The following is a 14,989-nucleotide window of genomic DNA, read 5'->3' as shown; positions in this document are numbered from 1 at the left end:
TCTAAACCTTTCATTGTGGCTGGTCTTTTAGAAAATATTAAACATTTGAGAGTACTTGCATTTATGTAGTGGCACTGTGGCTCCTCATTCATGAAAGTCTTGTTGCTTGGTTAAACACTACCAATTCTATAAGTATTAATTTTAATAAGTGTAATTGGGTACCTTGGTAAGAACCTTAAAGTAGCTGTCTTCAGGTGTTCTGGTGACAGCAGATCTACCTTATAGTCTGGGTGGAGGTGGCAGAGTGGATAAACTGTGCTAGCTTTCTCAGGTGGGTGGGTGTACATGTGAGAAAATCAAATCTCAGTGTGTGTGTGACAGGTACTTTGATCAGGGGCACTGACAACACTGATTTCCTAGAGAGGGTGGTGGAGGTCTTTGCTTAGAACACCTACCTAAGGACTCGGCTCTATAGTGGTCAGTAGGGAGTCTTATTTGGGGCCTGAAGAGAAAGCCCAGCCCCAGGACTGGAGTGTGCATTCTCTGTGTGCTCTTTAGGGAAATTGTACTGAGCTGCAACTGAAAATGTATCTTATTTTTTCTCAAAGTGAACTTTCCCCACTGGTGCCAGTAGTAAAGATTGAGGCTCCTTGATCCCTGGCCCAGAGAAGGGACGTCACATGAATGAAGAAGTTTGAATTTAGTTTACTGAGAAGGACTGCTGATCTTCTTTAACAAATAGGCATTTATTTCCTTTTAATGTAATACAATAATGTGTGGTGCTAGGTGATAGTCAAACAAAATTATTTTATTTTCAGTCTTTTGCAGGACAGAACTGTAGATGAGGAAGCAAACACTGGCAGAACATGTTCTAATCTAGGTAGTAGTACATTTGTAGCTATTCATAGCTATTAAACATCTGTTAAACACCTTGACTTCTTTTTGTAAGGAAATGAGATATTTATAGGTGACTTTTAGCTGAGCATTTACTATCAGAGATTGTTTATGGGTGTTGTGGTTAAATGTAAGATTTTTTATGTAAAGTGGCTCTTAAGTATCTTTAAGAAACAATGAGGGGTGTCTGGCAGTTCAGATCCTATAGCAAAGGAGGAGTGACTTGTAGCAATTCTTAGAGGAATGCTGAACAGTAGGACTGAATTTCAGCGTTCAGTGAGAATTTGTTGTTTTGTAACCTATTCCAAGGAAGTGTGAAACCCTTCTTAGAGAGTCCTTAACTTCTCTATTCTTCCCAAATTTACTTGTAACAATGTTGCCAGCATAGAGGAGGTAGTTTAGATCGCATACATCCCATGGGAGGTCATTGATATATAAGGAGAGAACCTTGTGGTACACCAGCAGAGAGGATGCCTGGTTTATTTCTAATCCATTGGTAACCACTACAGATCTGTCTGTGAAATAGTCTTAAAAATATTCAAAGATTTCATGAGTGAAGCCAGTTTTTGTTACAATTTATGCAGTAGCATAGAAAGGTTGACTCAAATGCCTTTTTAGGGCCACAAAATGGTCCTTATTAAAAGACCTTTATCTTAATTTGTATAAATGTCATTAGTAAGGCATTGCATAACTGTAATGTTACTCTGGTCTGTAGCCATTTTGCTTTTTAGATAGTATGCCATATATTTGAATGTGTTTTAGTTTTTGGTTATATAGTGTGTTTTTGAAGATCTTTGCTGTTGGGTCTAAGCTTATCAGTAATTTTACTGTTAAGCGTTAGATTTTTATGTTAGACCTGGTAGGTATGCATGGTCTCTGATGATTTGCACAGCCTTTTTACAGCAAGTTCGTTTGTTGGATAGACAACTTTTCTTTCTCAAAGTCAAGGTACTCTCACATAGCTTTATGAAATACTTGACCTCAGCTGTCAAGCCACTTTTGGTGACCCTCGTGTAGAATTGCTTAATCTGAGTATTAATCATAAACTCATGAATAGTATTGGAGCAAGGGAGGCATCCCGAGTGGCAGGAGCTTAGTCAGTGTGATTTTCTTCCAGCTCCAAATGAAAATGATAGTCTGGAATGTGGCAAAACTATGAATGTTGATAGTCTTAGGTTGCTATTTTCCTTTTGCAGGACCAGACATCTAGGACATGTGAATACCCTCTAATGCCTGAGGTTAAGACAGAAGTACTGCAGGAACAGATTGTAGTTTGCCTTACTGAGTTGCTTAAGCTACTTCGCCAGTTGAGTTTGCCACTCTTGCAGAAGGCAGTTTAGTATGGCAGTCACTCAGGTAGTTCAGGTTAAGGTCGCCACAAGGATAAAGTTGTCCTTGTTGTCTATATTTTAACAAATGTATGAATGTAGGCATGTGCATCTTCATAGGAAGCTGAAAAAACATGGGTTCCAGTACGGTTTTATTTATTTATTTATTTATTTATTATCAGAAACTTTTCTTAACTAGCAGTAGGTATTGCAGGGGATTAAACATCGAAGTTGCTATCGAGCTTCATCCCCTCACCCTGGGTTTGAGTCTTTCTAACTCTGATGTCCTTCAAGAATGCAACTGCAGTCATAACATGTGGGTTGTCCTGCCTCAGGCAACCCTCGGTCGGCCGGATTCCCAAGTCTGGGTCCGACGTCGGCTGATGTCGCATTTCTCTCCGTCAGAGTGGCTGGAGTACATAAGCATCAGCCGATGCCATTTTCTTCAGTCTTTCTTGCCGCGCGGTGCCCGAAGCAGAAGCAGTTCGCAAGTGCCGGTCGGTCAGCTCCTGTATTCTACAATACCGAAGTCATCAAAAAAGCTAAGTACCCCGTTGGGGACCTTTTCTTGCCTCAGCCGATGTCAGAAATTACTGAAAAAGTTAACAATTGTCTTTTTTGTGGTAAACAAATACCTCTTAAGGATTTCCACTCTTACTGCCTCCCTTGCCTGGGCCCAGACCACGACGTCTCGGCCTATGTAGCCTGTGCTCGCTTCAACAAGCGCACTCTCAGGCGCCGGGCGGAGTTCGCTGAAGATTTTTTCGGCGATACATTTGTTTACACCATGCCGTCGGATCTTCCGACATCGCAAACTCCCAAAAAGCGAAAAGACCGGGACCGACATCCTCGGCCCGCATCTATCACCGACTCCACGCCAAAACCTAGCGCGAGTGCTCCGGTTCCCTCTGATACGGTCTCTCCACCGCTCCGAACAGAAGACACCGCATTACCAACGACTCCGATTCCAGACATTACTCCGTTGCCAGTTATAGACTTTCCTCCGGATACCGAAACAGAGGAAATGCCCGAGACCATTGCTGTAGACAAGGTCACTCCTGCACGTGGAGCTGCCAGGCCTCCTATGGCCATGTCTATTAAGGCCTACACTAGGGCTAAGGCAGCCAGCAAAACAAAGCATATTACTTCTAAATCCTTACCTCAGCCAACCCCGGAGACACAAATTATGTCCATGGCTGCTGATTTAATTTCCATGATTAGAGGTTCACAGGCCCATCCTGAGAGAGCATCCCAGCCTCCTCCTGATAAAAGGCCCCGGGTTGAACCCTCTGACCCTACTCCTTCAGATGAAGACTCTGAGGGCTCTGTCCACTCTGATAGCCATGAAGAGCTCTTCCAGACCTATGAGGACTCGGATGCAGAAGATTCCATCCCTTCGGCCTCCCCTCCTGAGGATATTTCTTTTGGGGAGGTTCTGCACACCATGAGGGAACATTTCAAGTGGCAGGGTCAGGAATATTCTGATTCTAGGAAACGCCTTAGGATTTTCCTTAAGAAGCCTCAGCACAGGCCCTTAGCTATTCCTCCTGTACTTGATGTTCTGGATGATTTGTATTCTGACTCTAGTGCTACCCCTGATTCTCTTCCTCCTGCTCCAGCCAAGCCAGACAGGTATTACAGGGTCCCAGAAACTCATTCCCATTTATTCAGGGCCCATACTGCTGATTTGGAAACTATTGCACAGGGGCCTAAAGGAGTTTCAGCCTCCACCTCAAAAAATCCTTTGCCCTCCAACAGGGAAGCAAGGTCATTAGAGAGATGGGGCAAAAAGGTTTACACATCCACTACCTTATCTATGAGAGCTTTAAATTGCCTTTTTCATATGTTAAAATATCAGGATTATCTCTTAGAAGATTTACAAAAAACATTAGCTTCCTGATCCTTTAGACAGGAAGACTTTGAAGGAAGTTGTACATAACACTCAGCAAGTAAGCAATCACTTCCTGCAGTGTGGATATGATGCACTGGAAGCTTCATGTAGGGCAGCTATGACAGGGGCAGTGATTTGTAGACATGCTTGGTTAAAAGATCAACCTCTACCAGATCATGTAAAAGCAAAACTTCTGGATGCACCTTTGGAAAAGAACAAGCTTTTTGGTGCAAATGCTAAGGATGTGTTAAAGACCATCGAAGAAAAAGCAAAATCAGTTCAGACTGTGAAAGATTTCCTCCAGGTTCAACCCCCAGATTCAGTAGGAATTGGCCTTCAAAAAACTGGTCCTTTCCTAATCCAGAAAAGTTTCAAAGGGTAAGAACAGACGTGGCCGAGGAAGAGGCCAATACAGAGGCCCTTACAGGGGACGACAATGGCAGCCAGGAAACCAAAGAAGTGACGCAGGGGTTTCACCTGCCCAACAACCACAAACTCAATGACTTTCCTCTACTGCCGCCTACCAGGGAACAACTAGAAGCTCCCTTGGGCGGGAAATTATCTCTGTTTGCAGAAAACTGGCACAGACTGACAAAGGACAAATGGATTTTGGACATTATAGACCGAGGGTACAGGTTTCATTTTCATACCTTACCAAGAAAACAAGGCATGCCAAACCTACCACAAAATCAAAGGGCAGAGGCTATCAAACAAATCACTCTGCTGACTCGAATGAAAGCAATAGAAAGAGTTCCACAACAAGAACAGGGATTTTACTCAAGACTGTTCCTTGTTCCAAGAAAAGCATCTCAATGGAGACCAATACTGGACTTGTCCGCATTAAACACCTTTCTCATAGTACCAAAGTTCAAAATGCTGACTCTACAGCAACTCCTTCCCATGCTGGGCAAGGGGTCGTGGCTGATTACTCTGGACCTCAAGGAGGCATACCTGCATGTCCCTATCAGACACAGCTGCAGAAGATACCTCAGATTTCTTGCAGGGCCAGAGCATTATCAATTCTCAGCATTGCCATTTGGCTTATCTACTGCACCCAGAGTATTTACAAAATGCCTGGCTTCAGTAATTGCTCATTGCAGGCTCCAGGGTATACAAATTTACCCGTATCTGGACGACTGCCTCATACAAGCGGACGACAAATTGATGTTGACAAAAAACCTGGATTATGTCATACGATTACTTCAAGCTCTGGGATACACAGTCAACTTCCAAAAGTCAAGACTGCAGCCATCCCAGCAAATAATCGTCTTAAGATCCAAACTAGACACAGCCTCTCAGATGGCTTACCTGACAGAAGACGAGCAAGAGAAGTTAACTCACTACTTCAAAGGTTTAGCAAAACTCACCCAGATGACTGCAAGGAGATTCCTACAGGCCCTGGGTTACATGGCATCCTGCATTCTACTGGTTCCATTAGCAAAACTACACATGAGAAAGCTTCAATGGTACCTAAAAAGCATTTGGTCTCAACACAGCAACAACTTGGAGACAATCATACCACTCATTCCATGCCTACAAAAGGAATTCCTATGGTGGGCCTCGGTGAGCCAGGAAAACACAGGGATGTCATTCAAAAAACCACAGATAACACAGACCATGACTACAGACGCCTCAGACCTTGGATGGGGGGCGCACATGGAAGGCAGGTGTATACAAGGACAATGGTCTCCAAAGGAAACACATCTGCATATAAACCAAAAGGAAATGCTGGCAGTAATGCATGCCATCGAGGCTTTTCAACACCAACTCTAGCAAGGCCATTTAATGATACGGACAGACAACACCACTGTGATGTGGTACATAAACAAGCAGGGGGCACCCACTCTTACCCCCTTTGCAGACTGACAATGCAGCTTTGGGAGAAATCACTGAGCCTAAACATCCAGTTACAATCCCAGTTTGTTCCAGGAAAAGACAATGTGTTGGCGGACAGCCTAAGCAGGAATTTCACTGATCCACACAAGTGGAGGTTACATCCGAAGGCCTTCAGACAACTCACTTCGACATGGGGCAAGCCAGAAGTGGACCTATTTGCCTCTCACCTCAACCATCTTCTACCAAAATTTTGCACAAGGACATACCATCCAAAAGCTTGGAAAATAGATGCCCTCTCATTCAACTGGAACTCCCTAGTAATCTATGCATTCCCACCTCTGCCACTGATGACCTCAGTATTACTAAAGATCAAAGCAGAGAAGGCCAAGGGAATCATAATAGCTCCGGATTGGCCAAGACAACACTGGTACCCACTACTACGGAGCATATGTCACACCAGGAGGTGGGCCCTCCCTCAGTGGCCTCTACTTTTGACTCAACACAATTTCGAAACACTACATCCAAACCTTCAGACACTGCAGCTAACAGCCTGGGAGATCCCATAAATAACTTCAGCTTATCTCTCTCCAAGGAAGTTCAGCGGATACTAACAGAGGCTCGAAGACCATCCACCAGAAAGGTTTACTTAGCAAAGTGGAAAAGATTCAGCAATTGGAATACCAGCAAGGGACATGATGCATCATTGCTGAACATCCCACTTATCTTGGAATATTTGGCAGATATGTTAAAGAATGGCCTCTCATATTCTTCCATAAAGATACATGCATCTGCTATTTCCGCTAGATACAACACTGATCCTCCTGTTTTCTCTCACCCCTTACTAAGACAATTCCTCAGGAGAATCAAGAACATTAAGCCACCAAGAAAGGCCCCAGTGCCAGCCTGGGACCTCAATTTTGTCTTAGAAAACTGACTCTACCTCCTTTTGAGCCAGCAGCTTCAGTTGACTTGCAATTTCTCTCATGGAAGACAGCTTTCCTGTTGGCAATTACCTCAGCAAGAAGGGTTTCGGAGCTACAGGCCCTAATGGCAATACCACCCTTTATTATTTTCCACAGAGACAGGGTTTCATTAAGGACCAACCCTACTTTTATGCCAAAGGTGGTATCCAGGGTTTCTCTAAATCAAGCCATTCATCTGCCTGCTTTCTTCCCCAATCCTGAGAATAAGGGGGAAAGACTTTTGCATACCTTGGACATTCACAGACAACTTCGATACTACCTGGACAGGACCAAGGCCAGTAGGAAGTCTGAGCAACTTTTTGTAGCTTACGCCCCTGCAGTCCAAGGAAAAGCAATTTCAAAACAGACTATTTCTAAATGGATTGGACATTGCATCAGATTCTGTTATTCCTTTCATGGAAAGACTGTTCCAGCCAATGTCAGACCACATTCCACCAGAGCTACAGCCACCTCTACAGCATTTTTAAGAGGGGTGCCTACCAAGGACATTCTAGAAGCTGCTATATGGAGCTCCGTGCATACATTCTCCAAACACTACAATCTCCCTCTATATTCCAGATCCAGAGCAGGCTTTGCTTCGGCAGTCCTGCAGGGTTTGATTGCCACACCATCTCTTTCCTAGAGCATACCTCCTCCCCCAGCTAAGCTATGGTATTCTACCCACATGTTATGACTGCAGTTGCATTCTTGAAGGACATAGTACAGTTTTGTACCTACCATAAATGTAGATGTCCGATAGACATGCAACTGCAGTCGGATTTTCCCTCCCTCCATACCCCTCTATGCCTAGGATCCACTACTATCCCTGTCTCGCTTAGCTGGGGATATCTGTTATGGTGTATTTGTTTTATTGCTCATTTATTGTTTGGAATCCTGTTTTTGTCTTCTAATTTGATTACAGCCTTCCTTGGAGGGCACCTGGCATCTGGGGCACGAAACACTGAAGAAGATGGCGTCAGCTGATGCTTATATACTCCAGCCGCTCTGACGTCGGAGAGAAATTCGACATCAGCCGACGTCGGACCCAGACTTTGGAATCCGGCCGACCGAGGGCTGCCTGAGGCAGGACAACCCACATGTTATGACTGCAGTTGCATGTCTATCGGACATCTACATTTATGGTAGGTACAAAACTGTACTTTTTGTCTAGTGTGTTACAGACAATGGTATTTAACCAGACATTTTTCCCATGTTGCTCTGGAAGAAGAGGCAGTTATTCTGTAGTAGGTTTAACTTGCAAATAAAATTGCAAGCATTTATTAGTGAACGCCTTAAGTATGTCTGCAGTAGTCGCATTAGAGGGCAGTGCAACACTGGTTAGACAACAGGAGTAACTGCATGAGGAGAACATTCACATGTATCTCAACAGTGCAGAATTTGTCTTTTGGATGAGAGACAGCCCAGCAGTTTATAATTACATGGCTTTTGTAGTATCAGTAAGGGGGTGAAAGGAATAGGTTACAGGTAGGCTGCTGAAATCAAAACCAGATGGCAATGAAAATCGTCTACACTAATCTGAATCTTTAAGTTGTGAAATTGGAAGAATAGGAGGAATTGGAAGTATTGTTACAAAGAAATGGAATTATCTAAGAAGAGAAACAGAAAATTGAATGAATGGATTGGGGACTTCTAATAAGCAGTGAAATTAAAAGAATTTGAGACTGATCAGTTAAAGCAATGGTCAAATTTATGTCCAGAGAACAAACTACTACTGTTAACTGAGCAAGTAATAAAAAACTAACCGCATCATCAGTTAGGAGTTCCTGAATATTAAACCATGTGGAGGAGCTCTTAAGTATCAGAAATGGCTGTGGATGTTTTTCTTAAGTCCTTTATTAGTTAGCAAAAAAAAATGCTGATTATGTATTATCAAGCAGATTAAAAGATGTGCCTGAGGATGTAAACTGAGATTTTGTGCATCTGTTCTCCTTGTTATAATGAGAAAGAGTATGCAGGCAGTTTTATATGGTGTTTCCATTGCTTTTGTTATTTTGGTAATTTTCATCAGCAGTGCTTAAAGGCATCATCAGAAGATTTCAATGAGCTGTGCTTGCAACAAATTTTATCTGTTTTTTTTTTTCTTTTTCCTCTTCCATGTATACCAATTGATTTTTTTCTCTTAACACAGGATTACTCCTGGGAAGATCATGGCTATTCACTTGTGCATACAGTTTATTCTGACATTGGGAATCTGTTGGATGATAAATTCCGAATGGTTTACAATCTGACGTACAACACAATGGCAACACATGAAGATGTTGACACTACCATGCTGAGGAGGGCATTGTTCAACTATGTACAGTGCATGTTTGGAATCAGGTATATGTACACTATCCATTAAAAGTATAGTTTGTGGTTTTAAAATGGGATGACATTTCTGTCTTATGTAAGGTGCATGGCGAGAATTGTGGACAAGAACATTAGATGCTCTAATTTCCCATAATATTCATTCATGGAGTTCAGGTTATCTGAGCTGACAAGGTTGATTATAGTCTATTTCCAAGAGTCTCACTCTGGATAGATAGAAGAATGTGAAAGGTTTCATATCTGTGTATCCATCAGTTGGCCCTAGGCCCACAATCGGGCCCACTTTAAGTATATTATCTGTCCCTCTGTATGTTCTATAACAAACTGTTTCGAATGGAGAGATGCTTGTTGAACGTGGCCTCCAAACCTTGCTAAGTATGGTAAGTGGCCCCTGAGCCTGAAAGTTTGACCACCCCTGTTTTACATGAAGCATCTGAAAAGTAAAGTCTTAGGCTTGTTTTGTTTAATGGCAGACAGTAATTTGTACATAGTAAAAATGCTCTAGAGATTCTTTGCCAGAGACCATCAGTGGCTGGCAGCAAACCGTATTCAGTTACACTGTAATGTACCATACCAGGAACTGGGTTTCCATTTGTCAGATAGGGTATAAAGATACAGCTGCCATTTAGGAAGGGGATGAAGAGGCTGAGATGCTGGGATATCCATTTGTGAACACATTAATCATTAACATTAATCCTCGCCAAGGCCTTTGACACCATCCCCACTCTGGAATCATAGATAAACTTACTAAGCTGGGCATAAATCCCTACGTCACTTGATGGGTTGCTAATTGGCTTACTGACAGAACCCAGACAGTAAAAGTAGCCGACTCAAAATCCAGCTCCAGACAGGTGGCAAATGGAGTACCTCAGGGTTCAGTCCTGGGACCACTCTTGTTTGGCATCTACTTCTCTGAAGTACAGGCCAACACTAAGGGACTCTGGCTAACAAAGTTTGCAGATGACTGCAAACTGAGAGCCATTATTGAATCCCCAAATGATGTGGATATTCTACAAAAGGGCCTTACAGAAACATATGCCTGGTGCCAGAGCCATGGGCCCAAGCTTAATGCCAAGAAATGTATAGTTATCCCCTTTGGAAAAAAGCATGTACCCATGAATTACCACATAGGTGGCAGGACACTAAACATTGAAAGTGTGATGAGAGACTTAGGGACACAGGTGGACAGTGGTCTCACTTTCGATAACCACATCGCCACAACAGTCAGGAAATCCTTCTATGTGGCACACCTCATCATGAAGGGCTTTTCATCCAGAAAAAAGGAGGTCATTGTCCCACTGTACTCATCTTTCATTAGACCCATTATAGAGTATAATGCCCCGTTTGGTATGTACCTCACAAGACATCTGCAACAGCTTGAAAGGCCACAGAAATACCTCACTAAAAGAATCACAGGCCTAAAGCAGATGCCATATACTGAAAGTCTAAAAAAAACTCCAGCTATACTCTGTGGCATATCGTCTACTCAGAGGCGATCTATGCTTAACATACAAGGCCATGTCAAACCCTGAGCTGATGAACATGCTCCACTTAAATCCCACTCCCTCAGAGCCACACGCTCCAGGGATCTAAACCTTGTCATCACAATGAACAAAACATGCTGGAGGGATAGGTTCCTGACCCAGAGACTCCCCATACTCGGGAATAGACTGCCCATACATATCAAGCAGAGCGCCTCTTTGGCCCTCTTCAGAAGGAACCTTGATGATTGGATGGGAGATAGGAAATCACCCCGGGGATCATGTCAGCCACCCTGCTAGACAGGGGCCTGGAGAAGTAAATATTGTGGGAAGAAATATCCAGGGAATTGTTATGGCTAGGCTTGCATAGGCCCTAGGGCCGATAGCCTAGTACCAACCTATGAACATTTAAACACACAGAAAAGAAAAAAAAATTGAGGTGTTGATGAAATACTTCCATATGGACGAAGGTGCTAGAAGGGGAGAGAGGATTTTCATTTGACTACTCCGGACTGGACTGACTCCGCAACTGTTTTGCTAAGAACCATCTAGGATTAAAATAAGAATTTTACTGACTAAATTAAGAACCATAAAAACTGTAATGTTCCGGGTAAAAAAGAAATAACACAGAAGAAATATCAAAACCCTTTCAACATTAAGGGTATTTGTCACATAAAACACTGGGACTTCATCAGAATAAAGAAATTCATACAGCACTTCCTTTTATATTCAAATCCTTAATTGATAAGACCAGTTAACTTAATGGAGTCCAGTACAAACCTTGTGCAGTCTGTTCATCCATGGTAAAATTGAACAGTTTCAAGTCTGTCAGAAACAATATAATAGGACAAAGAAAACAATATGAACACTGCTGTGTATAAAAAAAAAAAAAAAAAAAAAAACACTTATAAAAATCGCAAAATATTGTCATCACGTGCAACATCATAAAAATCCTTTAGTATGTTAAAATTTAGAACATAGGTTAGTGAACGCATTTATTTAATAAATTATTAAAATCATAATACTCATTAGCTTATAATTCTGCTGCTCTTAATTTTAAAACTGGCTGAATAGGTACAAACTCATGGAGAGCCGGGGGTGTTGATACATTTGGCCTCAGTTGCCAAAGATGATCTTTATATTCCAGTCTGGTTTCCCATTCACCTCCCACTTCATCTTTCTCTAAAATGCAAAATTTAAAAGCCTTAAAATTGTCACGTTAGTCTGTTTGAAAAATGAACTATTCCTCTTTCTCAACATAGTCCCTGTTTTATCCACATTAAAAATGAGGCAACTAGAACAGATAACCAAATAAACTAACCTTGAGGAGAAACAGTTACCTTTTTTCAGAGATAGAGCTGAATCCAGACCATTCTCAAGTTTAATACCATCTGCCTCAAATATAAAAAAAAACATTTGCAAGAGCCACATTTCAAAGTCCCATTCATTGTGGTTCCATTATATAAAAAAAAAAACTTTTGTTGACTGTTTTGGTTGTCCATATCTCTCCAAAAGTGTTTTTACATTGGTAGCTGTTTTAAACACAAATCTGGGTTTAGTCCATACAATATTATGAATATGGGGATTAGTTTTAAAAAATATTCCAATTGTTAACATCCTTAACCCGGTGGGACCAGTCATTATACTCTATAACCAAGTCTCGGTCTTAGGATCCCTTTCTACTACCATCAAACTGTTCTCTTTGCTTTTAATTATATTTGCCCCTATGCCAAGATTGGGTTTATATTTTATCCCCCATTCATCCAAAACTTCTGCCATAACACCTTTGATCAAATTCACCGGGCACCCCCTATCAATCAGCATTTTTTCAAACACACCCATTTCATTCTTAACTTCTTCCAAACAGGATGTCATTCTAGATATCCTTATACATTGCCTCTTAATCAAACTCTTTTTGAAAGAGAATGGGTGAAAGTTCTTAAGTGTAAGCAGGAGTTGCTAAATAGTGCCTTCCTGTGAATCCTAGATTTGAAACCACTGTCTGATTTGGTAATACGTGAATCAAGATAATTAATACAGTATTTTTCAACATTTTGTGAATTTTAAAAAACGATGATACCATTCAGATATTCAATGAAGGGAATATTATTTTCTTTGGGACATCCCTTAATACAAAGATATCAAGTTACCTCAGGTGTACCTTATAGAAATTCTAATATTTGGATGTAAAAACTTGCACCTTTTCCCAGTTAAGCACCAAATTAACACAAATGGGGCACGTGAACCCCCATCGCTACTCCCCTTACTTGTTTGAAGATTTCTCCTTCAAAAAAATAAAATTGTTAAGAACCATAGCCATCAATTGTATAACCAACTTAATCATGTCATTCGAAAGATTATTACAGTCAGCCAGACTATCATTAAAAAAATTTGAGCCCTAAGTCACTAGGGATAAAAGTAAAAAGTTCGATGGCATTAAAGGTCACACAATACAAGTTATTGTACCGTACCTCCGGGGTTAACCTTACTAGGAAATCCCAGGAATCTTTCAACGGATGGGTGCAGTTTTGTTTAACTGCCTTAAGAAGTCTTCTTATCAAAAAGTAGTGCTAGGGGGTAGGTTTTTGAATTTTGTGCTGCTGCTATAGGTCTGAAAGGGGGTTTTCAGATACCTTTGTGAATCTTGGGGATACCAAAAATTGTGGGCGTGAATGGTTTCATTTTCAAAACTTCATGTACCTCTGTGGAGATTGAACCATTTAACAATTGTTTCAAACATAAGTATGCGGTAGTAAACAATGTTAACTTAATTTCTGGAAACTGGGAGGTAATTATGTGAACTGTATAAGATGTCAAACATTACACTTTTGTAGTTAATACTATCGAAAATTAGAGGATGCCACCTTTGTCTGTTTTCATAATCCGAGTGGATCTATTGTCCCTAAGAGACTTGAGTAATGAATGATGGCCCTTGTCACTGTTGCAGTATTCCTTACACTAGGGATACCCGGCCAGGGGTAGCCAGACATCCAGGCAGTATACAAAAGCCTTGGGTTGTTATAGGGATGTCATACGTCACACAGATGCTCAGCAGTCATGGTATAGGACATAAAGGTGATGTACAGATGTACCTTCCTCAGAACTACTTTGTTGCCATCTTTGATCATTGGTTTGAACACTCCTTTATCTGCTGGTTATCAAGCCATTTCAGATAACTGCCCTCTTGGGTTTTTCCTCTTATCTTGCCTTTTACCTTTTATTGTTGGGTTACATGTCATCCAGAAAGGGGAAATGGCAGTGTGGGAGACAGATTTCCCATGAGGACCATCACTAGCAGTGTTTGTTTTGCTTAGGTGCTTCTTACAGCAACCTGTTATGCTTCATTTGTCAGGTGTTTAACCCTAAAAACTCTTCATAGTCCCTCTTCCTTATTCATCTACCTAGAAGACCACTGTCTTAAGTTGTTGGCACAGGGTACAATGGCTGATTCGTCCCAGCCTGTGGGTCCGCCATCTGCTAAGAAGAAGACCAAAAAACTTTGGTTAATTTCTAATGCTATAATACCTCACCTGGATGCCTCTCTCAAGGCTGGTGAAAGCCCAGAGGATCACCCAGGTTTTCTGTTGGATTCCTTGACCATGAGCACTTTGGTGGCAAGAATAGATCCAGCTTCTCATACATCCTCGCCAGCTCTGCAGATGTCTGTTTCGGATGTTCAGTGGGAACCATGGCTGATTATATCCGTGGGACTGAGGAGTCTTCTGCAGATTTTAGTTACGGAGGAGATTCCCACTGCGTTGATTGTCAGCAGCAGTCTGCACTTCCTAAGATGCTTGGGGCTGACGTCACTTGAAAGAAAAAGCAGAAGAGAAAACATATTTCCCCTACTCCTGAAGATCCTCCGCATGAATGGCAGGATTTTACTCACCGGTTATTTAATGCTGTCATGGCTTTGACACACCCCTCAGGGAGTGTCTGTTCCTGCCAACCCCTGGTCCTCTATTCCTCTTAAGAGGCCCAGAGAGGAGGATACTTCTGATGAGGTCTTAGACTCTGATGAAGAGTCTTTGGCCTATTCCTTCTCCATTGGATTATGGTTCTGAGGAGGTGGACTCTATTAGTCCAGACTCTTCTTTTGAGGAGATTCCCTTTGAGGATACTGTCTCTCATATGATGGAATTTTTTTAAGTGGGACTGCACCCGTATTTCTGATGTTCAGAAGAGGTAATATGAACTCCTCCAAATAGTCTCCTAAGCCATCACTGTCCCTCCTGGTCTTGCTTCTTTGTTGGACACATTTTCAGCAGCTTCTCAGACTCCTGATTCCCAACCCCCTGCTGCTAAAAAAAAAAACTGATAGGTTTTGTA

The 14,989-nt window shown here is 41.9% G+C and overlaps 1 protein-coding gene across 1 annotated transcript in view; it reads left to right on the top strand.

Moving 5' to 3' along the window:
- Positions 1–14,989, top strand: part of SESN3 (sestrin 3) — a 771,776-nt gene that overhangs the window by 694,588 nt on the left and 62,199 nt on the right. The window contains exon 8 of the mRNA XM_044071268.1: positions 9,001–9,191. Coding sequence (XP_043927203.1) covers positions 9,001–9,191 — 191 coding nt within the window. The remainder of the gene's footprint in view (positions 1–9,000; positions 9,192–14,989) is intronic.

The sequence above is a fragment of the Protopterus annectens genome, chromosome 5.part0 (genome assembly GCF_019279795.1).
Source record: "Protopterus annectens isolate FY-2018-M chromosome 5.part0, PAN1.0, whole genome shotgun sequence".
NCBI classification, from domain to species: Eukaryota; Metazoa; Chordata; order Ceratodontiformes; family Protopteridae; genus Protopterus; species Protopterus annectens.
Note: the sequence above shows the minus strand (reverse complement) of the source record. Positions and strands in the feature narration are given on the sequence as shown.